Source organism: Miniopterus natalensis, chromosome 6 (assembly GCF_054644295.1).
Source record: "Miniopterus natalensis isolate mMinNat1 chromosome 6, mMinNat1.hap1, whole genome shotgun sequence".
In the NCBI taxonomy this organism is placed as follows: Eukaryota; Metazoa; Chordata; class Mammalia; order Chiroptera; family Miniopteridae; genus Miniopterus; species Miniopterus natalensis.
The window spans coordinates 55,531,637-55,555,181 of NC_142086.1; the positions used below are offsets into that span (position 1 = coordinate 55,531,637).

The 23,545-nt window shown below is 41.1% G+C and overlaps 1 protein-coding gene across 5 annotated transcripts in view; it reads right to left on the bottom strand.

The window, feature by feature from the left end:
* VPS8 (VPS8 subunit of CORVET complex) overlaps nt 1-23,545 on the bottom strand; it is a 200,688-nt gene that overhangs the window by 2,808 nt on the left and 174,335 nt on the right. For all 5 annotated transcript variants that reach the window (XM_016200097.2, XM_016200096.2, XM_087818259.1 and 2 more), the window contains one exon: nt 4,909-4,989. In XM_016200097.2, the coding sequence (XP_016055583.2) occupies nt 4,909-4,989 (81 nt within the window). The remainder of the gene's footprint in view (nt 1-4,908; nt 4,990-23,545) is intronic.

Below are 23,545 nucleotides of genomic sequence, written 5' to 3' on the forward strand. Positions count from 1 at the left end.
TAATTTCTCTTTATTTTATATATTTGTGTGCTCTTTTTTGCTTGATGAGTCTTGTTAGAGGCTTGTCAATTTTATGTATTCTTTCAAAGAACCAGCTCTTAATTTCATTAATCTTTTCTATCATTCTTCTATTTTCTATTTCATTTATTTTCACTCTGATCTTTATTTCCTTCCTTCTACTTACTTTGGTTTTGTTTGTTCCTTTTTTCTAGTTTCTTTAGGTGGAGGTTTAGATTGTTTATTTGTGATGTTCCCTGATTCTTGAGGTAGGCTTGTATAGCTATAAACTTTCATCTTACTATAACTACTTTTGCTGTTAGGTTACGTTTTTATTTTGATTTGTCTCAAGGTGGTTTTGTTGTTTTTTACTGTTCCTTTCTTCTTCTCTTGATTCTTCCCTTTTGATTTGTTGGTTTTCTTCAGTGTTTTGATCGGATTCCTTTCTCTTCATTTTTTTGTGTATTTTTTCTATATTTTTGGTTTATGGTTCCCATGAGGTACATATCTATCTGTCCATATCTATCGCAGTCTGTTTTAAGCTGATAGGCATTTGAGTTCAATTGTGTTCTAAAAGCACTACAGTATTTCTCCACCCTTCACTTTTTGTTTTTGACATCATGTTTTATATCTTTGCTTTGTGTATCCCGATTATTTATTGTTATTGTTAGTTTTTCTACTATTGTCTTTTAACCTTCATATTAGCTTTTTAAAGTGGTTGATTCACTGTGATTATTGTATTTTTGCCTTTACCAGTGGGATATTTCCCCCGGTATTTTCTTATTTCTGGTTATTACCTTTTCTGCATAAAGAAGACTCTTTAACATTTCTTGTAAGGCCATTTTAGTGGTGGTGAGCTCCTTTAGTTTTCACATGTCTAGAAAACTCTCTCTCTCCTTCAATTCTAAATGATAACCCTGCTGGATGTAGTAATCTAGGTTGTAGATTCCTTCCTTTGAGCACTTTAAATATCTCCTGCCACTCCCTTCTGGCCTGTAAAGTCACTTCTGAGAAATCAGCTGATAGCCTTACGGGGTTTCCCTTGTATGAGCCTTGATGTCGTGTTCTTGCCGCCTTTAAGATTGTCTCTTTATCCTTGACTGTCGCCATTTAATCCAGCCTCCGTGTGGGCATCTTTGGGTGCATTTTGTGTGGAACCCTGTGTTTGGATGTCTTTCCTTTCCCAGACTAGGAAGGTTTTCAGACATTATTCAGATATTCTTTCTGCCCCTTTCTCTTCTCCTTCTGGAATCCCTATAATGCAAATGTTTGGGCCCTTAATGTTATCCCAGAGATCACTTACAGTATCCTCATTTTTAAAAAAATCTTTTTTCACTTTGCTGTTCTGATTGGGTGATTTCTACTATTCTGTCTTCCAGGTCACTAACCTGTTCTTCTGTATTAACTAATCTGCTGTTAATTCCTTCTGATGTAGTCTTCGCCTCAGTTATTGTATGCTTCACTTCCAATTGGTTCTCTATTACATTTTCTTTATTTTTGTTGAAATGCTCTGTGAATTCCTCTATTGTACTCTCAGGTTTGTTGAGCATCCTTATGATAGTTTCTTTGAATTCTTTATCAGGCAAATCACTTACTTCAGTTGCCTTAGGGTTTTTCTCTGGAGTTTCTTCTTGTTTCTTCATTTGGACATATTCTCTCTCTCCATTTTATTTGACTTTCTGTTTGTTCTTATGAGTTGCAATGAGTATCTATCCCTCCCAGTCTAGAAACACTGGTGTGTAGACTGTGCTGAATAGTTCTGGAGACTGGTTGTAGTCAGGGTAGGCATGTGCCATACCTGATGTGTCACCTGGCGTGTGTGTACTTCCTTGCCCTTCTAATCTGGGTGGGGTTGCCTGATTTAGACAGGGCTTTAAGGTGTGTTCTTATCATGCCCTGTTGCTTTAATCGTCTGTGATCACAGCAGGGCCTTGCATGCACACCCAGTTCATTCCACATGCGGCAGCCCTGTGTGTGTGTGTACCACAAAGTTTTGTTAGCTCCACGTTTTCTTCAGCTGAGGTGGCCCCATGTGTGTGTGCAGCAGTGACCCTCTTTCTCTGGACAGGGTAGCCCTTCAGGCAGGTATCACTATGTTTTGTTAGCTCTGCATTCTCATGTGGGGAGCCCCTGGTTTGCGCAGCTCAGTGGGTGCATGAAGCAGCACACTGCTGTACCTGCTGGATCAACCTCCAGGTGGAAGGACCCTTTGTATGCGTGCTATAGTGTCCTCCTGTTCCTGCTGGATCTAGCTCTAGGACGAGTGGCTGGAAACATGCCAGAGTGCCCTGCAGGTCAGTCACAGAACTTGGATGAGCTCCTGCCTGCTATTCAGGTTCAAGGGAAACATAAACAATGACCCTCACTGGTTCCTCTGGTCCTGGGTTGTTCCCTGAGCTCCTAGGAAGCTCTTGTGGTTCCCAAACTTCTTTAAGGGGTCCCTCTTTCTTGCTTATTGTACAGAAGCTGTTCAGTTGGCTCACAGTTGTCTCCCAGGAGGAACTGCTCTAAATATAGGTGTATATTCAATGTGTTCTTGGGAGACGGCTTGCTCAGCATCCACCTATGCTGCTATCTTGGACCTGCCTCACATGTCTGTTATTTCTAATCCTGTATAACCCTCTGGGTGAAAAACCCAGAGTCCTGAGAAGTTAAGTAACTTGCCCTGAGTTACTCTGTGGTTAGTGGTAGTGTGGGATTCAAACTCAGGTCCATGTGACAACTGAGCTACCTACAGTTCTGCCTTCCCTGGAGATAATCCCTGTCACCTGTTTCCTATTCACACATTCTGCCAGAAACACTCTTCTTGCTGTTCTCTGACCTCTAGTAAAGGCTCTCTCTTCACCCTGGCAATAATGGCATGAGGCTCATGCATGTCTATTTGTCACTTTTGTTGATAACTCACTACCAGTGGTTGTGGCAATTGGGGAGACATCGGAAGGCCCATAAATTCAGAGTGCCAATTTATCTAAAATAATCCAGCCCGAGCTCCTGGCTCAGAGACATGAATATGGTCCAATTCACAAATCATAACACGGGATCTGACTGCAAGCTACTTAACTAGCCAAGGACAGACAGGAGGTATGCTTGCTTATGCAGTCCCGCCAGGAACTTCACTGCCACCACAGAGGTAACACAGAGATGTCCCTTGCTCTGCTTGAGCTCCATGTTATGTGACTTCTGTCGTCTATAACCCTCTCAGCTGCCCATCAGTCTGTGAAGTTCTCCACAGGAACTACTACAGTGCTAATAACAGAACAGGCAACAGATCCTACATAAACTCAAAGTTCTTTCACATTCAGACACCGTGGAGTAGAAATATAACCACACAAAAAAATTTTGTTTCCTAGGAGAGAGATATTTTTGTGTTCTACTGTTGTAACTTAGTGATCTGGAAATCGGTGAGTCCTGAGTAATGGCTCAACAGTTTGAAGCACCAGAACTTCCTAGGAGGCCCAGAAACTCAACTTCTGTGGCAGAGTTTGGATGAGGCTAGGAAGAGCTAGAGGTAATGCCGGTTCAATAACGCTGACAGACCACCTTCAGGGGCCTCCTGGGGAAGTCTCCTGGAACAAAAACCTCTGTCCAGACCACCTCTCAAAGAGGGAACATTAGTTTTCCTCTGGGCTTCCATGCAACCTAACAGGTGTTTGCCTAAGAATGGAGAGTGGGAGGAGTCCCGGCATAGAAGCAGAGCACATGAGCAGTACACATAAGCTCAAGAGAAGCTCAGGAATAAATCGGCCCAGCTAGAATTAGGTGTGACTTGGGGATGGAGAAGGTGATAGAGTTTGGATTCCACCTTCAGGTGATGGAGATCCAGGAAAGTGTTTTAAGCAAGGGGCATAACATGACATTTGGGTTTGGAGAGAGTACTTAGGCAGCAGCATGGAGAAGGGACAGAAGGCGTGCAGTGGCTTCTGTAGTGACAGTTGGGAAGGAAAGGGGAGAAATACACAAGAGATGTAGGGAAGATCCCTACAGGATCTCCCTAGTGAGTGGTTGGAATTGGAGAGAGAAGCCCAGGGTACTGCCAGGTTTCTGGTCTTGGGACTGGATGAGAGAAGGCACTGCCCAGGGAGAAGCACTAGGCAAGGAGGAATGGTGAGAAAGTTAATGAGTACACTCCTGAAGCGCTTGTGCGACGCCCAGACCGATGTTACGGCACGACTGCTGGAAGCACTCCAAATCTGTACTCTTCTTCTACTATTGGTTATAGGATACCAATAGTTTTAGCCCACGGCCTTTGGTAATAAAGACCAATTTCTCTAGTCTTACTGCAGTTAGGTATGGTCATGTGTCGTAGACAACGGGAGTAAGTGGTCTATACCACTTGTAAGAACTATCCTTAATCAAAGGGCTTATGCCCTTCCTCCTTTTCCTGTATCCTGCTAGCCAGAATGCAGATGTAATGGATGAAGCTGTAGCAATTATGTTGAACCATGTGAGTATAAAATAGACGTTAAGGATGGTGGAGCCACAAGATAGAAGAAATCCGGAGAGAGGTTTATGGAAGGTGCTCTGGGCTGCCTGATTTTACACTTCTATCTTGGTTAAGCCACTATAACTTAGCAAGTTCAACCAATGCAGATGTCCACCAGGGTATGAGGCTTTGGGCAGATTTGGCAGTCATCAACAGAAAGAAAGGCGTCCCAGATGAAGGATTAGGAAACACAGATGCCCCTCCTTGTCCTCACAGCCCATGGTAAGTAAGGGACCCAGTATCTTTCCACTTCCTTTGCATCCTTTGCCAAATTCTGATTGCTCCCTGGGACCAGGGCTCCATGTGGCCATAACAGGGCACTTTTTAGACTAAGGAGGGGGCTGGAGTGAGGACTTGAAGACTCTACATTTCCAAAATAGTAATTATAAATAAGGAAATAAAAATTTAAACAACCACACAAACATTACCCTGGAACTTCCTCGGTAGAGACGACAAAGCCGATCAAATGCTTGGATTTGCTGTGGATCCAGAACAGGTTCTGAGGTTGCCTGAGAAATAAAAACCAATAAGGTTAGTAACATCCATAAGCATCCTCTGAACTCAGCCAACGGTGAAACAGGACGTGCTGCTTCCTTCCTTCCTTCCTCTGAAGAAAATCCATGCTACCAGCAATTAGTGAGAAATAGTTTACTGAACATTAATTAGAAATGGACAGGTCCCTCTAAAGTCCCTTGGTGCCAGCCCCCAGGCTGACTTCTCTATGGACCCTTTCCCCAAATTTCCCAACTGATTAGCTTCCTTTAGGGCTTCTTGATTCCTCTTTGCTTTTACTATGTAGAGAAATGTAGCTCCATCCAGCCTTGCCTTCCCATGTCCATCACTGAGTATAGTCAGCAGAATTTTAGTAAATATTTTATCTGCACCATGAGATGAAAAAGGTTGAGAATCGTTGCTGTAGACTTGTTACTAATTGTGTTTCTTTTTGGCTTTTATCACTAGGGAACTCAGGGCTAAGTGGTTGGCTACATAGAAATAGCAACGGCTCAGGACTTGGCAAACATTTATGTGTGCTATTATAATCCAGTTTTATATTATTTTCCACAGACATACTTTTTAAAAAAAAATCTAGATTTCCTCATTTTCTTATTTCATCTTATTGGATATATTCTGAAAGCCAACTGAAATCATTGGGGAAAGTGAAGGTCATGCTAGTTCATAAGTAGGAAATGCTATTAAAAACAAGCATGCTTTCATCCCCCTCCCCCCGCCCCCGAAATATGGGTTGCAGATGAGTCTATGCTAGGCACAGGTACAAGGCTCTAGTCCCTGGGAGTTTGCTCACTGAGGCAGAAAGTGCAGAAGTCTCAAGGATGATACAATCCATGTTTTCTGATGTGGTACCTCTCAACTTGAGTGTGCATAAGAAACATTGAGAGATTTTGTTAAACTCAAGATTCTGGTTCATAGGTCTGAGATTCTGTGTTTCTAACACGCTCCCAGGTGATGCTGAGATGCTGGCCGTCATCTGCACCGTGAGCAGGGGGTGCTAACCTGTGCTGCCAGAACAGCGTGGGGTGGCCGGGGCCTCCTTGTCCGTATTGAGCGTAAGGTAACAGGACATACTCAGGTTACGGGTATTTTGCTGCCTCCTGATTCAACTGTACCAAATCCACCAACCAGTTAGCATTTCTCTTCTTCTAAGGTACCTTGATGAGGTATGTTGCTTTCAACACTCACTGAGTTCACATGCATCTTAGCAAGTATAAAAAAATTAAATAAGATAAAATGTTCCTGCCACATGGTTCTTTTTGGATCTTAGTGAATTGTAAACCCTACACCTACTTTACTAAATAAGTAAACAAGATTGCATAAATTGAGGAAGAGAAGGCTAGGAGATGTGCCCAATATGAGTAAAAAATGTACAACCAATTAAGCATCCACACTGGGGCCTCTATTTTTTAAACCCCAATCCTGGGAGAAAATCTGGAGTAATAAGCTGGTAAGCCCGCAAGTACACACACTCACACACAATTTCAAACAGGACATGCCCAGATAGGTGTGCAGGGCTGGCTTCCCATGATCTTACTCCTCCTCTAGGCCCTTAAACTCCTTGGAGATACCAAGAGAAGGGGTTTCCGACAATGACATCCTTCAGAAATTGAAAAATGTGGTTACACCATGTGTGTGTGAAGTACCTGGAAGTGATATGTCCTTTCTCATAAGTCGTCATCCTGGGTAACTAGAAACTGAACTAAGGAGCAACTACGACTGCTGAGGCTGCCCTGGGTCCTTCTGGAAACGAAGTCGCTGCAGGATGGAGAGGCCCTATTCCTGGCCAGGTCACACTGTCTCTGTGGTAAAGTGGCTGAAGACAAGTCATCTGAGGTGAAATGGGAGAGCTATTTGTACACAAGCCTAGGACCGAGTAGAAACTCATATGTCTTAAAATCCTTCTTGGAATGAGTATTTTTAAAAGGAAGCACACATGGAATGACTAATCAATCCCTAGGCAAGCATTTCTATATTCTTCTCCACGGTTCTGTGGGCTTGAGAAGTGGGGTGGGGTAGGACTGAGGGGAGGGCCAGGGCCTGGGGAAGGCAGCCCGTCCACCCAAGGCCCATTTAGCTGGTTTACGCCCTCCCTGTGCAGGCTCCTGTCCTGTTGCCTCCAGGCATCATGAACCTGGGATCCAGTTCTCTGGTTCAGCAAATATTCCTAAAGTCCCTACTGTACTAGGCCTAGGGCACAAAGGTGAATAACTGAAGAGGAGTTTAAAGTCTCACAGGTTCTGGGATATTAAAACTCCACAGAAAGATTTCACCCTCTTCAGTGTCGATAAGCAAAGCTTGATAGGTTACTGGGGTATAATAACCACATGTTATCTATTTGGCAAGGCAGGCTCTGTTTGATACATGCTCTCACGTTATCTCCATAAACCATCAAAATGTCCCTGAAATGACAACATTTTGGGGTCCAGATTATACTCTTGCACACGATGAGACTAAGTCTCCGCGCTGTAAGGCACAGGCAGAGGCTGTTTTTGCACCTCCCTGGAGGTCCCAGAGACAGTGCACCTGATGGTCTGACTCAACCATGCTGGATTATAACCCTACCACATCCACAAGTGACACACTCAAGGGGCACACTTGGTGAACACCAAAGCTCCACTGAAGTAAATCCTGCTCCATAGGGGTGTCTCCAGCATAGCAGCTCTTCCTCACAGCTGATTGGCCTGGGGGTCAGTTCCTCCCAGTGACGCCAACAGCAACCAAGGCTCAATAGGACAGTGCACACAGTCCACACAGGGGAGCACCTAGAAGGCCCAGCTCAGGTGACTGGGGAGGCTGAGCCACTGGACCCTACAGGACACTTGCTACACAAAGCCACTCTACAAATTCCACCAGACCAGTACTACATGAAATGTTGAAGGGTCTTCTTTAAGAAGAAGCTAATGAACAAAAGTATCTGACAAACTAAATAGATCCATTGACACATGCAACAGATGATCATATTTCAGAGGGAAGAGGGAAGGGGGGTAGAGAGTGGGAAGAGATTAACCAAAAAAGTTATATGCATATATGCATAATCCATGGAAACAGACAATAATAGGGTAAAGGCCTGGGGAGGGGTTGGGAGAGAGGTGGAGGGGGTCGATGGGGGGAAAAATGGGACACCTGTAATACTTTCAGCAATAAAGATAAATTAAAAAAAAAAATCAATGGAAACAAAAAAAGAAGGTAATGCATATAGATCAGGAGGTAAAGCCCAGGATGCTGTGAGTTCTCACTAAGTGCTACTAACTGGAGGGCACAGGAGGATCTTGCAGGCACTGCACACAGAGGTCAAGTGTACCTAGTCCTAATGTGGCCCCCGAAATGGAAAAAAAGGAGACATCAGAGCACAGTGCTGACAAAACTGGCAAACCTTGCAGTGAAAGCGATGGGTAGTGTTGCAGAAGAGAGAATGTGGAGGGGGGGTAGAGCTTCATGAAAATGAGAGCTCCCTGAGGACGGGCCCTTTGTCTTACTCATTGGTGCCCAGCATGTGCGTGACACACAGCAATTGGGAAATCATGAATTATCTGCTGATCAAATGGATCAAGGGATGGGAAGGGCAAGCAGGTTTTTCCTTCTTACACTTTCACTGAACCATTCATAAACCCTCCGCAGTGCAGGAAGGACATGGCATGGCTCTGACAGATGGGTTCCACCCGGATATGCAACAGCTGGCTGAGTGGCTCTGGCCAAGTCATTCAGCGTCTCTCAGTCTCAGTGTCTTTACCTGTAAAGCCTACTTTGCAGAATTGTGAGGATTAGAGATAATGTATGGGCCTGGCACCTATTTGACGTTCAATAAAATAGCAGTGAGTACTGTGACTGTGTTATCTATACTCCCCGAGAAAAGTGCCCGGAAGAAAGAACAATGGGCTGAGAATCAGGAAACCTAGCCCTCATCCTGTCACAGCTCTGTGTACCACTGAGCAGTTCACATTGTTCCTCTTAGCCTATGTTCTGATTTATCAAAGGGCAATGCGACCTCGGACCACACTCCACCATCTTCCTGGGATGATAGGCATCTAGGGCATGAAAGTTTCAAGTAAGATGGTGCCGTTTACTACAGCTGATCATGGATTTTATTACATAATCAGAAGCAGACCAGGGTGAGCAACAGAAAGGACTGTCACAAAGGCCCATGATAGAACTGAAGAGAAACAATAGATTTAGCCTAAGATGCTGTATGAAAAAACTGATTGGCCAAATCAGTGCCATGCACAAAACAAAAGTGGGAACAACAAAATTTGAGCACAATCTCAGATTGGCAAATCTATAAACAGAAAATACCCTTCCCAGTATTCCCAGGCCATCTAACCCACCAGCCTAGAATTGATTAGGACTGATTTTTCCAATTGGGAAAGAAAAACACATTTAATACTATCTGCTAGCACAAATGTATTTCTTCCCATGTAATGAAGTGCAGTGATAAACGCTGAAAATTAAACTGTGGCTGCACATTATGAGGAAGAAACAGTGACAGCCCTGGAAATGACCTTGCAACGCTCAACATTAAAGTAAATCCAGTGGAAAATTAGGTCCTGATAATCTAGGAGAGCCCCAGGGAGAGGGACGCTGGGCTAACAGCACGCCAGCACATTTCAAAGCTCAGTGACTCACAGACATGGTGGAAGTGAGAGCTGTAATTACATCCGCTGGAAGGAAGAAAACAAACCAGGGCTTTCAGGATCCACATGCCTCTTAAACCAGCACATCAAACTTTGAAATAGGAAAACAACCATGATCCACCATCACCCTCAGGGCTGGGTTCCTAGGAACAGGGATAACAACAGTACTAGGGATTCTGGATATGAAGCCTTTCAAATCATATACGAAGATAGGGACAGTCCCAGAATACTGAGCTCTGCTGGTTCATTTCTTATTCTCTACAATAAATAAGGTCCTGACATCAAAATCCCAACATTTCCTTTCCTAATTGTCTTCCCATGCTAGCACAGGAGAAGGTAAAACCTAGTTTGTGAGACACATAGGAAATCTGACATAATTCCACAACACGATTATTGGTCTTTTCTGCTTCCTAAGAGTCTTTTACTGGCATTTCTGGCATTTGCTGGTGGATGTGGGTAGAGGTGGAGTAAGCAGTATGAGTGGCTTTCCCACTTTTCTCCCTGCCTGCTGCTGGCCTCACTTTCAATTTTTTCTTTACGTCTGTTACAGGCCTCAGTTAGACTTTTGCCACCTTAACCCAAACTAGAGGGAGATCCTTAATATTTAACGCTTTTGCCTAAAATGAAACTGTGGCTTCAGGGATGAGAAGAGCCAAATTCCCTTTCCTCCTGCAAACACCTTTCCTAAAATTCCCATCCACACAGTTTGCTCATAGACAGAACCTGATGTCTCACACGCCCTCATTTCCCAAGGCTTCAAAACTCTCAATAGGTTACAGCTAATAATGAATTAGGTAATGAAATAATAAGTTCATTGCTAAGCTGACTGGAGAGAAGAGGGAAGCACTTGGCAGACCATCCCTGAGATTTCACTTTGGGTGGTCATCATAGCTACAGAATGACTAGCTCTGACGGAAGGGAATGCCTGAAGCTGGAGATGGAGATGGTGAAAGGCTGACTGGAAAATATCCATAAAAAATGAGACCTCTAATACCACAACGAAAAAGAAGTAACCGTGACTTTTCATAGCAGTAGGAAGAGAATGCTGGTTTAAGTCTTCTAAGATGTGAGGAGGAGTAACCACTGCCACTACCACCACCACCACCACCGCAGCGGCTAACAGTTATAGAGCAAGTAATTACTATACGTGCGTGATCTCAGTTAATCATCACAAAAACGCTAGGTCAGTACTGTTATCCTTATTTTACAGTGGAAGAAACTAAGGTCCTGGGTTCAGTGATGTGCCAAGGTCACTCTGGTTGGTGAAGATGAATCTGGCAGTCCAGTTCCAGAGGTTTTTCACTTGCCATGCTCTTGGTATCAGCCTGGAAGAAGCCTGACAGAAAGTCACTTTCAAGGGACACAAAAGGTTGTGTCAGGAGGAGACTAAGCATAGCTGGGGTCAAAGTGTTTGCTCTAGTTTCAAGGCCATGCTCTTGAAACACAGATGGCCTCTGACCTCCTTCTGGGGATCCTCATGATGCTACTTTCTAGTTAAAGAAACTCATCAGATTTGTGAAGTCTCAATAAAAAGCCCAGGAGAGAGAGAGCAGCTGATGAAAATGAGCTACAGCTATTAGTATCCTGCTTAACAATGAATTTTAGGAGGCTGGGCTGAAGAAGCCCAGTGAGAGCCAGCGATGTTAAAGAAATAAGCCAACCTCTGCAGAGAGAGACCTCACACACAATCAGAAGGCAGTTGTGTGCACACACTGGGTGCTTATGAATGTTGTCTACCATCCCAGAAAAAACTCTGACCTTGGCCTGACACTAATTAGTAACACTAGTTATGCTGTACTGATACACTTGATTTCAGATATCTCATCTAAAACGAAAAATCTCCCGCAGAGCCTACCTCAGAAGGCTCTGTGAGGGGGAGGAGAGACAAGTGGAAAACACGTTTCCTGTCCTCTATTCAGTCTCTGGCTTTATTTTAGCTACATTTGTATTTAATGTTAAATACATTAGCCCAGAGAGGCAGAGATTATAGTCTCTAATTTACCTGTGAGAAAACTGAGATTCAGATGTGTTAAAATAGAATTTGTAAGAGATGGTGGCTCCTGATAACAGGTCTAATCCTAAAGCTCACTTGACCATGACTACTTTGGGACAGACATGAGGTGCTATGAGTATATAAGATAGTGTGGGCTTCCCATGGACAATCTGAGCTGCCCAGTGTGCTGGCAGACCGACAGTGCATCTGCCTGAACACGCTGCCCGGATCCTTGGTGGGGCCATCATAAGGTTAGCACCACATAAGCTGTTATTATACAAAGAAACACAGCATTTTTTTCTTGTTTGATTTGTTCACCCACTTTGCTCCCTCACACGTGGAAAAAATGTCCCCAAATTGGTTTAAAGTCTCTGATACCTTTATACTCTACCTGTCTGTGCCTGGCTACTTCTTGTCTGTTCTGCTTAGAAAGGCAACAACCTAGGGAAATCTGCGGTGGCAAAACTGATGATCTCATTATACCTAAAAAATGGATTTTTAAAAAACTGATTGGGCAACTACAGAATGTAGTTTGAACTTAAATAACTAATGTAGTTCCTTGGCCAAATTAATTACAACCTGCCTATCATCTAGACAGGGATTATTATTACAAAGGATTGGTCATCTTAAACTGTCTCATGGGCATGGGACACTCAGACTCTCAAACAGATTAAAAAATAATTGCTGGATTGTTGCCAGCCCTAATGTAAGGGAGGCATCATCTAGAGTCAGCATTATCCATAGATATTAGGACACAGACTAGGACCATTATAAACAGAAATGAAAAAGGATAGTACTAGGAAATGAGATGGATGACAACTAAGTTGTGACCCCAATGTTTTTCTTCATAAGAGCACTGTCCTATGCAAATTCAGACTCTTGCTATATGGTATACTGTGGTCACTCCATTTTTGCTTTTGCTTTTTGTCAGGAAAGGAAGTTCAAAAAAATTTCCAAAACATTTATTTTTATGGGAAGTAGAGTTACAAAAAAAGCCTCTTAGTGGGGTGGCAGTTTTCTATTGCTAGTTAGAAATCCCCCTTTGTCTTACTATTAACTTTATTTTAAAAATTCAAAACAGGGAAAGCATTCATTTCACATATATAATTAAGTCTTGCTTGCTACCCTATGATTATCTAACTGTTGCCTACTTAAGAAAGTCAAACAGTTATCTTGATGGATGCTGCTATGGGGTAGCAATTATGACAAAGAGCTCCTCTGAGGGCAGGGTCCTTAATGATTTTTTTTTATCAGAGCCATGACTGTTGGAACTTTTTCAGTTCCAGTATTCCTGCCCATCTTAACTAGATAGACCTAAAAATGATTACCCGATAACAAGAGGGGCATAGACTCAACTGGAAAAGCAAGTTTAACCCTGAAGTTAGCAAAAACCAATATAAGTTAACAATGTAATTACAAACCAGAGGAAAAAGAGTACTGATGCCTTGTGGTTGTACTCTAATTTTAGACACCAATTTGCTATCTAAAACTGGCAAAAGCTTTTTATTTTTTAATTGAATTTATTGGGGTGACATTGGTTAATAAAATTATATAGGTTTCAGGTGTACAATTCTATATATAAAAGTGACAAAAGCTTTTGAACCATTTCTCTTTGTAGAACTTGGTTACTGGGAGGTGGAGGATGAGAAGTGAAGTGAGAAGATGGAAACTGAGTGAAATTAACATATTAAGCTATTGTTTATTGTACCTAAAAGCAAACTAGAGACTTCCAAATCTTGCCATTATAAATTAATGGTACTGGATTAGACTAGTTCTCCCATCATAAGTAAACATAAAATAAGCCAAAATATATATAGTAGTTTTCAAAGGCAGGGCACAACTGTGATCCTTTACTGAAGGGAAACACATAAAGCAAGTCCCGTGAGTTCCCTAGGATTCTCTGGACTGTGGTACAGGGAAGGAAAGCCTGAGTAGAGCATGGCAGGAGTTTCGGGCTGAGCAGTGGGTAGAATTTGGAGAGGAGAAGGCTGAGTTGAGAAGGAGCTTTAGAAATCTATATAGGGGTCCCCTTAAGTTTTTGCACATATAAAGGCAAGACTCCAGAGGCCTGGCAAGGACAGTTAATGGGGAGCTATGAGATGAATGAAGATTCTGGAAGTTTCAGAGTGCTAGAATACACAGGAATGCTAACCAGCTACAGCAAAAAGACCTTGATAAACACCCTGGGTAGCCAATGAGACCACCAAAAAGCAATGTATTAGGAGAGGAATATTCTAGACTTGCCCAAATAAGGCTTAAAAATAAGCTTCAAAAATATGTAGCTGATCTAACAGTAAATTACTAGCCTGTCAGAATCAAAACTCAAAAGTCTCTAAAGGAATATGACAAAATCCAATGCTTAACAACACAACAATGGCCAGCATACAATCAAAAGTTTCTAGGTATGTGAAGTAGGAAAATATGACATAACCAGAAAAGCAACTGATAGAAACAAACTCTAGAGGTGACAGGGATACTAGGTTGGCAGACATTTAAAACATTAATTTTATAAATACAGTGGTACCTCGGTGTTTGAACATCTCTGTTGACGAACATTTTGGTTTATGAATGCTGTAAACCTGGAAGTAAATGCTTCGGTTTTGGAACATGCCTCGGTGGTCGAACATGCCACATGGCTTCCCCTGAGTGCAAGATCCTGAGGCCTAGCTATTGGCTGTTGATCCCTCAGTTTTTTAATGTTTCATAACTCAGATGGTCTTCTGAAATGGATTACATTTGAAAACCAAGGCACCACTGTATGTTTAAAGATTTAAAGGAAAGGATGGACCTAACAATTGAATACAAGGGAGCACTAGTAAAGAAATAGAAATTACAAAAAGAACTAAATAATGGAAGGTTAGTTACTGAACCTATAGAATTACAAAGATGTTAAGTAGTAAAATATTAAATCAGATTGCAGTAAGGTACAGATATATTCTGTAGTTCCTAGAGCTATCACTAAAAAAATAAGGCAAAGAGATACAACAACAAAAAAATAGAAAAAAATTTAAAAGCAGTAGAAAAATCAAAATAAATATTAAAAAGTATTCAAATAACCTTAAAGGAGCAAAATACAGACATGTTTTAAAAAGTAAAAGACAAATCTAATCATTATAATAAATAGAATCTCTTCTATTGAAAGGCAAATATTGTCAGACTACATTAAAAGAGCAAGACTCAATTACACATTGTTTTCAAGTGATGTACTTTAAATACAAAGACAAGGATCCAAGATGGCAGCAGACTGAGTGGAAGCTACACTGACTCTCCCAGGACCAAACTGAAATTACAACTAAAATACAGAAAAACCACCCTGACTAATCAATTGCAACTGAAGACTAGCTGGGGAGCACCCTCATAACCAAGGAGGAAAAGTGGAGACCACATAGAGACTGGTAGGAAGTGCGGAGGTGAGAGAGGGCTGGCTGGGCACCCACAGGCAGCACCTGAAGGTCTGGAGGGATAGCTCAGCTGTTGGGGGTTCCCACTGAGAACTCTAGGGTCTAAACCCCAAGCTGGGCGCCCCAGAAGAGAGCACCAGAAATAAGAAGGATACCCACATAACATCTGGCTGTGAAAAGCAGCCAGGTTTCTATCTGCCACGGAGAGACAGCTGTAAATGCAGGCACCCTCTGAAAGAGCTAAAGCACAAAGTTTCGTGTGCAGCCACTTACCTTGGGTTCCAGCAGAGGCAGAGTGGACTAGAGCTGTGTGAGGAGAATCTAGGGGGACTATCTGGGGAAATAGATCTCACAGGGCACCCATCTGGACCCCGGTGCTGAGTCATTCCCCATATGGCAGAGCACATCTTTCTCAGGCCGACATTTACCTTCCAAGCAGCTTTTGCAGGGGGGAGGAGGGAGTAATTGCCCCACCCTGCTGGAAAACCTCTGGCCCCACCCTATGGAGTATCTACAGCTTGAGGCTCATTAAGAGACTGAACAACAGCCTCTGGGTGCTTTGAGTCCTTGCCTGATTTGTTTCTGGAACCAGGGCTTGGAAAAGCAGATGCTGGTGCACATCTTGGTCCTGTCCAAACACACCCAGCCTCTGCAGAGGAAACCAGAAGCTCTGGAGTGTGGAAAACTTCAAACAGGGTACTCAAGGCCAGTCACAAAGAGTGTCTGACATGGCCTGCACCAGAGACCATCCAAAAGACCAGGAGTCCTAGCAGATCTACCTAATACATAGAAACAAATCCAAACAGGTGGCCAAAATGGGAAGACAAAAAACAAGCTACTCATGAAAGAACAAAAGAATTCTTCAGAAGTAGAGCTAAATGAAATGGAGATAAGCAATCTATCAGATACAGAGTTTAGAATACTGATCATAAAGATGCTCAGCAGGATGAAAAGACATAGACACTATGAAGGAAGTTAAGAATGACATAGTAGAAATAAAAAAAACACTGGAAGGAATGAACAGCAGATTAGAGGAAGCTGAGGATCGGATAAGCAAATTAGAAGACAGGGTAGAAAAAAAATCACTCAGAACCAATAAGAAAAAAAAATTCAAGAACAGGAGGACAGTCTAGGGGAGCTGTGGGACAACATGAAACATAACAATATTCACATCACAGGGGTGCCAGAAGAGGTCGAAAGTAAGCAAGGGTTAAAGAACCTGTTTGAAGAAATAATGGCAGAAAACTTCCCTCACCTGGTGAAGGAAAAAGTCACACAAGTTCAGGAGGTGCAGAGAGTCCCAAGCAAGAAGAATCCAAATAGGCCCATGCTCAGACACATCATAATTAAAATTCCAAAAATTCAAGACAAAGAATCTTAAAGGCAGCAAGAGAAAAACAATTTGTTACCTACAAAGGAGCTCCCATAAGGATGTCAGCTGATTTCTCATCAGAAACTCTGCAGGCCAGAAGGGAACGGCATGAAGTATTCAAGGTAATGAAAAACAAGGATCTAAAACCAAGACTACTCTATCCAGCAAGGCTATCATTCAAAATAGATGGTGAAATAAAGAGCTTTCCAGACAAAAAAAGGCTAAAGGAATTTATCACTACCAAACCAGCATTGCAAGAAATGTTAAAGGGACTGCTATAATAAGTTGAAATAGAGAGAATGAGAAACATAGGTATAAAGAAATAAAATGGCAATAGATAAGTACCTATCAATAATAACCTTAAATATAAATGGATTAAATGACCCAGTCAAAAGACATAGGGTAGCCAAATGGATAAGAAAAGAAGACCTAAGTATATGCTGTCTACAAGAGACCCACCTCAGAACAAAAGACTCACACAGGCTGGAAAAACAAAAAAACACCAAAAACCTTCTGGAGGACTTTAAAGGAGAGATTGACAGCAATAGAGTCATTGTAGGGGACTTTAACCCCCCCACTGACTTTACTGGATTCAACAAGGAAATAGTGACTCTAAATGACACACTAGGTCAGATGGATTTAATTGACACTTACAGAACATTTCACTCCAAAACTGAAGAATAGGCATTCTCCTCAAGTGCACATGGGACACTCTCAAAGACAGACCACATGTTAGGACACAAAACAAGTCTCTACAAGTTCAAGAAGATGGAAATTATATCAAGCATCTTCTTGGACATTTACACCGTGGAATACTATGCAGCTATAAAAACGAAGGATCCCTTACCCTTTGAGACAGCATGGTGGGACCTGGAGAGTATTATGCTAAGTGAAATAAACCAGTCAGAGAAAGACAAGTGTCACATGATCTTACTCATATGTGGGATCTAATAAACAAAATAAAGTGATGAACAAAATAGACCCAGAGACATAGAAGCATGGAATAGACTGACAAATCTTGGAGGAAAGGCAGGGGTGGGTGGGTGGAGAGAGATTAACATAAGAATTTATATGCATATATAAATTCATGGATACAGACAATAGTGGGATGAAGGTCTGGGGGAGGGGTAGAAGGTGGAGGGTATCAATGGGGGAAAAGGGACATTTGTAAAACTTTCAACAATAAAGATAAATTTAAAAAAATACAAAGACAAAAATAGCTAAAGGATGGAAAAAGATATACAATGAAAACACTAAGCATCAGAAAGCTTGAATGAAAAAAAAAAAAAAGAGAAAGCTTGAATGGCTATATGAAAAGATAATAGACTTTGAGACCAGGAGTCTTACTAGAGATTAAGAGGAACATGTCATAATATTAAAAGGATTAATACACCAGGAATATACAGGTGTGGGCAAAAGTAGGTTTACATTTGTTCCTATGGAAAAAGACATGCACATTATGATAATTAACTTGGTTTATTAACTCAAAATAGCTTTATTAATAATGTCACAATGGCACAGTGCACTTAGGTAGTCTCGTAAGTGTGCTCAAATTGCCAGCCTTCATTAATAATAATACAAGAATAAACTGTTTCGTGTACTCACAACTGTAAACCTACTTTTGACCATCCCTGTATAATAATAATAAATGTATATTCACCTATTGGTAGAACTTCAGAATGCACCAAGGAATAACCGAAGTAAAGGAGACAAATCAACAATCATAGTTGGAGATTTTTAACACTCAGTAGTTAGTAAGACAGTGAGACAAAAAAAAAATCAGTAAGCATATAGAAAATCTAAACACTTGTTGCCTTCAGTTAACTGACATTTATAGGAAATATGCCCAACAATTTCTGATTACACTTTTTTCAAGTGCACAAATAATGGCTATTTAGATATACTGTATCTGTGCCCATCAAAATGTCTATGTGTGTTTCTAAAAATTTGTATCTTACAGGGTATGCTTTCTGACCACAAAAGAATTAAATTAGAAATCCAAAACAGTAAGATATCTAGAGAAGCCTCAAATATTTGGAAACTAAAGTAATATACTTCTACATAATCAATAAGTAAAAGAAGAAATCACAAGGTACATTAGAAAATATTTCAAGATGAATGATAATGAAAATACATTATTAACAGTTGTGGGATGCAGCTAAAGTACTGCTTAGACAGAAATTTATAGCTTTAAAATTTTATATTAGGTAAGAAGAAAGGCTTAACATTAATGATCTAAGTTTCCACCTTAAGAAGACAGAAAGAAAAGCAAATTAACCCTAAGTAGAAGGAAGACAAAAATAATCAAATAAAAATTGTAAAATTGACAAGTATATCTGATATGAAAAATTCACTAGATAATCTTGATAGCTTATTTAATACTACAAAAGAAGATCAATGGATTTAAAGACAGGACAATAGAAACTATTCAGTTTGAAGCAGAGAGAGAAAATAAGGTAAAAATAATGAAAAAGACCTCAGTAACCAGTGAAACAATATTAAACTGTCCAGCATACATGTAATTAGAGGCCCAGAAGGAGACAGATTGGAACAAAATATATTTCAAGAAATAACAGACAAAAGTTTTCCCAATTTGATGCAAATCATAAATATAGATTCAAGAAGCTTAATGAACCCCAAGAAAAATAAACAGAAAGCCACACCTAGGCATATTATTGCTAAAAACCAAAGAGAAAAACTTGAAAGCAGCAAGAAGGCAAAAAGACATTATATACAGTATAAGCAATATATTATAAATAAGACATTATATACAACCAATGTTACCAGTTGGCTTCCCTGGAAAAAAAGACTCTGAGATGGAGATCTGTGTGCCAGAAGTTATTGGTGGGTGTTTACTATGGGGTAGTAAAGGAAGCAGAATTAGACAAAGGGAGAAGTTAAACTGTAATGAAATAACAACGAAGGACTCAGGTGATCGCAAAGAGAACTCTGGGACTAAAATTGGTCTTGAAGAACTGTCCTTCATTAAGACAAGGTGTTCTGGCCGTTCTAACCCTTCAATAACTAGTCATTAGATGCACGCTGCTCTCAGGAACAGGCTGTCACTGTTGGTAAGATAGATCTGTTTAGCTGAGGACCATTCCTGGAGAAGGAGGAGTTGAAAGCTGTCAGTTGCTAAAACTCCCAACAGCTGAGGGAATGAGTGTTTCTCATTCTCTTGAAAGATGGAATAAGAGGGCACCAAGGATCCATGGCACAGGAAAACAATAAGAATTATCAGTGATGATTTACTAAAACAATACAAATATGTACTATAGCCCCCGTGGACATTTTACAAATATGACAATCAATGAAAGCTTCTCAGGAGGGGAATTCCTTATGGATCCTTTTGAGGCAAGAACTTGGATTCTGGCTTGAGCCCTCCACAGGCCCTGCAATGTTTGTCCAGAACTACTGTGCCAATGAGAAAACTATGCCAGGCATGTACTCAAAGCATACAGGCCTCTACATGCTCCTCAGTAAGTTTCATGGCAATCACAGTAGTCCTTACCAAATATTTCTGACATGATAGTGTAAGTTGTAAGGAATCAATATACTGAGTACATGAAGTTTTTCTTTTTCTCTCTGGGAATCAAGTTGAATGTGTGGGATAAAAATGAGGCAGTGCAGATCTGGGGTTTCACTCTAATTATTAAAGTAATGATTTAAATATTATCCAAATTCAATAAACTGTCCTGTTCTAGATAGTGGAGATTAAAAAATGTTCTCACTCAAGATTCCGCCTCCCTAAATGCGTTTAATCTATGACTGGATTCTCAGGTATATTTTGATTTTTTTCTGACACTTCAATTTTTTATTTTTGCCCTTTTCTGTTGTGTGTATATTGCACGTTGTCTCAAAGCAGCTGAGAAGCCAGATGGGATATACAGTTAAAAAGAACGACAAATAAAAAGTTGAAAGTTAGGCTAGATTCAAAAAACAATAGTAGAAGGTGGTGTATGCTAAGTACCAAATGAAGTATGGGCAATAGCTGCCACAAGAATTTAGAGGAAGAGGTGACCAGTTGAAAGACATTTAAGTCCATGATTATGAACGGCGAGTGCCCCCCATATTTCCCTAATCTAATCAATCTGCCACTGTGCTAGATGTTTATTTCATACCTTCACCTCTTTCTTCAATCCTCCAACACTTCTCACCTCCACATTCTCAACTGATTCCATTTACTTCTATTTTCTTGTGAACTAGAAAATGAGGAAGAGAACCTCTGCAGTGTTCACCAGTACACCTACCAAGTTGCGTGCCAGCACTGTGGTCTCCTTACTGTCCCTGGGACAAACAGGCATTCTCCTGCTTCAAGGCCACTGCATCTGCTGTCCTGCCTGAACTGCTCTTTTCCCTCAAGCTCACATGGGCTGCACTTTCACTTGTTTCAGGTAAAAAATGTTATCATGAGCACTCCATATAAAACAGCATACTCCCTTTTTATCTCCCTCTTCATGCTTTTTCTCAATAGCTTTATCAAAATCTGATATACCATTTCTTTATTTGTTTAATATCTACCCTCCGCCATCAGAAAGTGAGCTCTGTGAAGGCGGAGACTTGGTTTGTTGCCTGCAGGACCCCTTGCCTTAGATCATGCCTGATGCACAGGAGGTGCCAGTAAATATTTTTTTGAATGAATGAAGCAGAATTTGAACTGGAGGCTAAAAACAAGGCATCACTTATAAGGAGAGGGAAGGAAGGACATAGTAGATTATAGAAAGGAAGGGAAGGGCAAAAATATACGGACATGGAATTGGTTGTGTTTAGGAAACAATAAGAAATCTCGTTTGGTTACAGAAGAAGGAAAGGAAGAGAAGGTGAGGACGATATGTGAGCTGGTGATGCACCCGAAGCCTAGACTGGGAATCCAGACCATTTCAGACCTGACTTTATCAGCAGCAGGGAGCCACTGAAGTTTTTAAGCACTCAAAGAGGTGGAGGAGGGACTGGAGGTAGTCAGTGATGAGACTTTTGGAATGGAAGACACACACTGAATGGGGAGTGACAACACTACTGAAGTAAATGGGAAGTACAGAGAAAGAGGTGACTGGCAAGCATGAAGACTTCTCTGAGCTAAAAGTGAAAGGCAGAGAGAGGTCATTAGAATTAGATCATTTTTCCTTCTAAAGACTGCATAGAAATATCTGTATAATTTCATTTTCTCTTATGCATTGCTGTGAAGTTGCCACAGAAAGATAGGCACTGCCCATTTAGTACCATAAAAAGGCAGTCTTAACTGACTTAAAATAAGTTGTGACTTAGCCATGCGGACTGGGGTCTCTCCTTTAAGAATATGCTATATCTGGAATAATATCTGCCATTAGTAGATATTTCACTACTAAATAGGGAGCTAAAACTTACTCATGTCATAATAGAGGAACCAATGTCAATCACAAATAGAATACCCCTAGGATATGTGTAGGAAACAACAAAACATAAAAGTTCCCAGGCAATGACTTTAGTCAGACAGAACAGACAGCCTATTTCATCTTCATCTTCTCTTTCACTGAAGATTTCTCACTGTTTCTTGAACATTCTCAATACATGTTCTGATACTATATGAAAGGATTGTGAGCTTTCAGGGATGGCACATTAATCGGTTTGGGACAGTGGTCCAGAAAGAAGGCTACACTCTGCAGTAACAGTGTATCAGCCACCCAAGACCACCACATACATTACAGCAGCTCAGACTCTGCAAAGCTTTGCTGTTTGGATTCTGTGACCTTTAAAACAGGTGATAATTCAGCACAGTGTAATTAAGAATGGCCTACTGAGTTGTTTTAATGCAAAATAATAGGTTGTTAGTTAATCTGTCACACATACTGAAGAGAAAAAAGAACCCTGCCATGTACTATAGTAAGTGCCTAAAAGCTTCATCAGGAAACACTGTTGGAGGGGAAAGGCCCATTTGTAACTTGATGAATATGCTAAACTGCAGTAGGGTCCAAAATTCCAAGGAGATGGTAGATATGATGGCATTAATTGTTTTGATAAGGGAGTTCACTTCCAAATACTGAGAGGGCAGAGATGGAATAAAGAACCACCACTGGCTCCAATATGGTTTTACATACGGCCTCATTGTGAGAGACTCATAAGATCTGATTCTGTTCATGAAGGGGTGCCATATTACAAGGCATAAATAAAAATCACACCCATTAACTTTCAATTGCCATAATAAATAATGCTACCTAGGTCTCGTGATGAGCTGCTGGGCTCTATCCTTGGCTTTGTTTTATACAAATATTTTATCAATGACTTACAGATAAGAGGCCAATGAATGGGATTAAAAAATGTGATTACCAACAGTTATAAATGGAAACAATATAAGAAATGCCCTGCCCTGTAGTTGGCTCTAGAAACCAATACCATTTATGCAGGATGGGATCGGCAGCATGTATAAACAGAATCATGAATTTGCTATCAACATGTTTATTGAGCCAACCATGAAAAATGGCTGCTTAAAAAAGTGAATGTGCTTTTAGTTCACTTATGGAATCTGGAATAAGGAAAGTGATGATTTCATTCTGCTCTAAATTGACATCCCCTGAAGTACAATGCTGGTAGTTGAAGAGACATCATATGATAGGGTAGAGGTGAACAAGGGAAGGAACTATGAATGCTCTGCCTGGAAAACAGAAGACCAAGAGCTGAGGGGTTCATGACTTCAACTGCGTGAAGGGCTGGAATGCCTGCTGTAAGGAAGGGGGATCAGACATATTTGCAATGGCTTCTAGTGGAAGGGCCAGGATCAATGGGTAGAGAAATGTCTCCCAGAATAAGGAAGAACTATCTCAGAGCTTCTAAAGATGGAATATCCTGCTTAGGAGGTGGTTTTCAAATGGAAGCAGGACACTGTTTGTTAGAAACGGATGAGGGGAAGGGATAATAGAGACAGTAAAAGGTGAGCAGTTGCCAGGAGTTTGCCAGGAGGGGAGGAATGATTAAGACGTGGAACATGGGACTTCAGCGATAGTGAGACCATTGTATAAATGCTGGATACATTTCATTATATATTTATCAGAACTCACAAAATGTACAACTCAAAGAGTCAACTCTAATGTAAGCTATGGACGTTAGTTCATAACAATGTACCAATGCTCTAATCAATTGTAATAAATGTACCACAGCAATGCAAGATGTTAATAATAGGGAGAA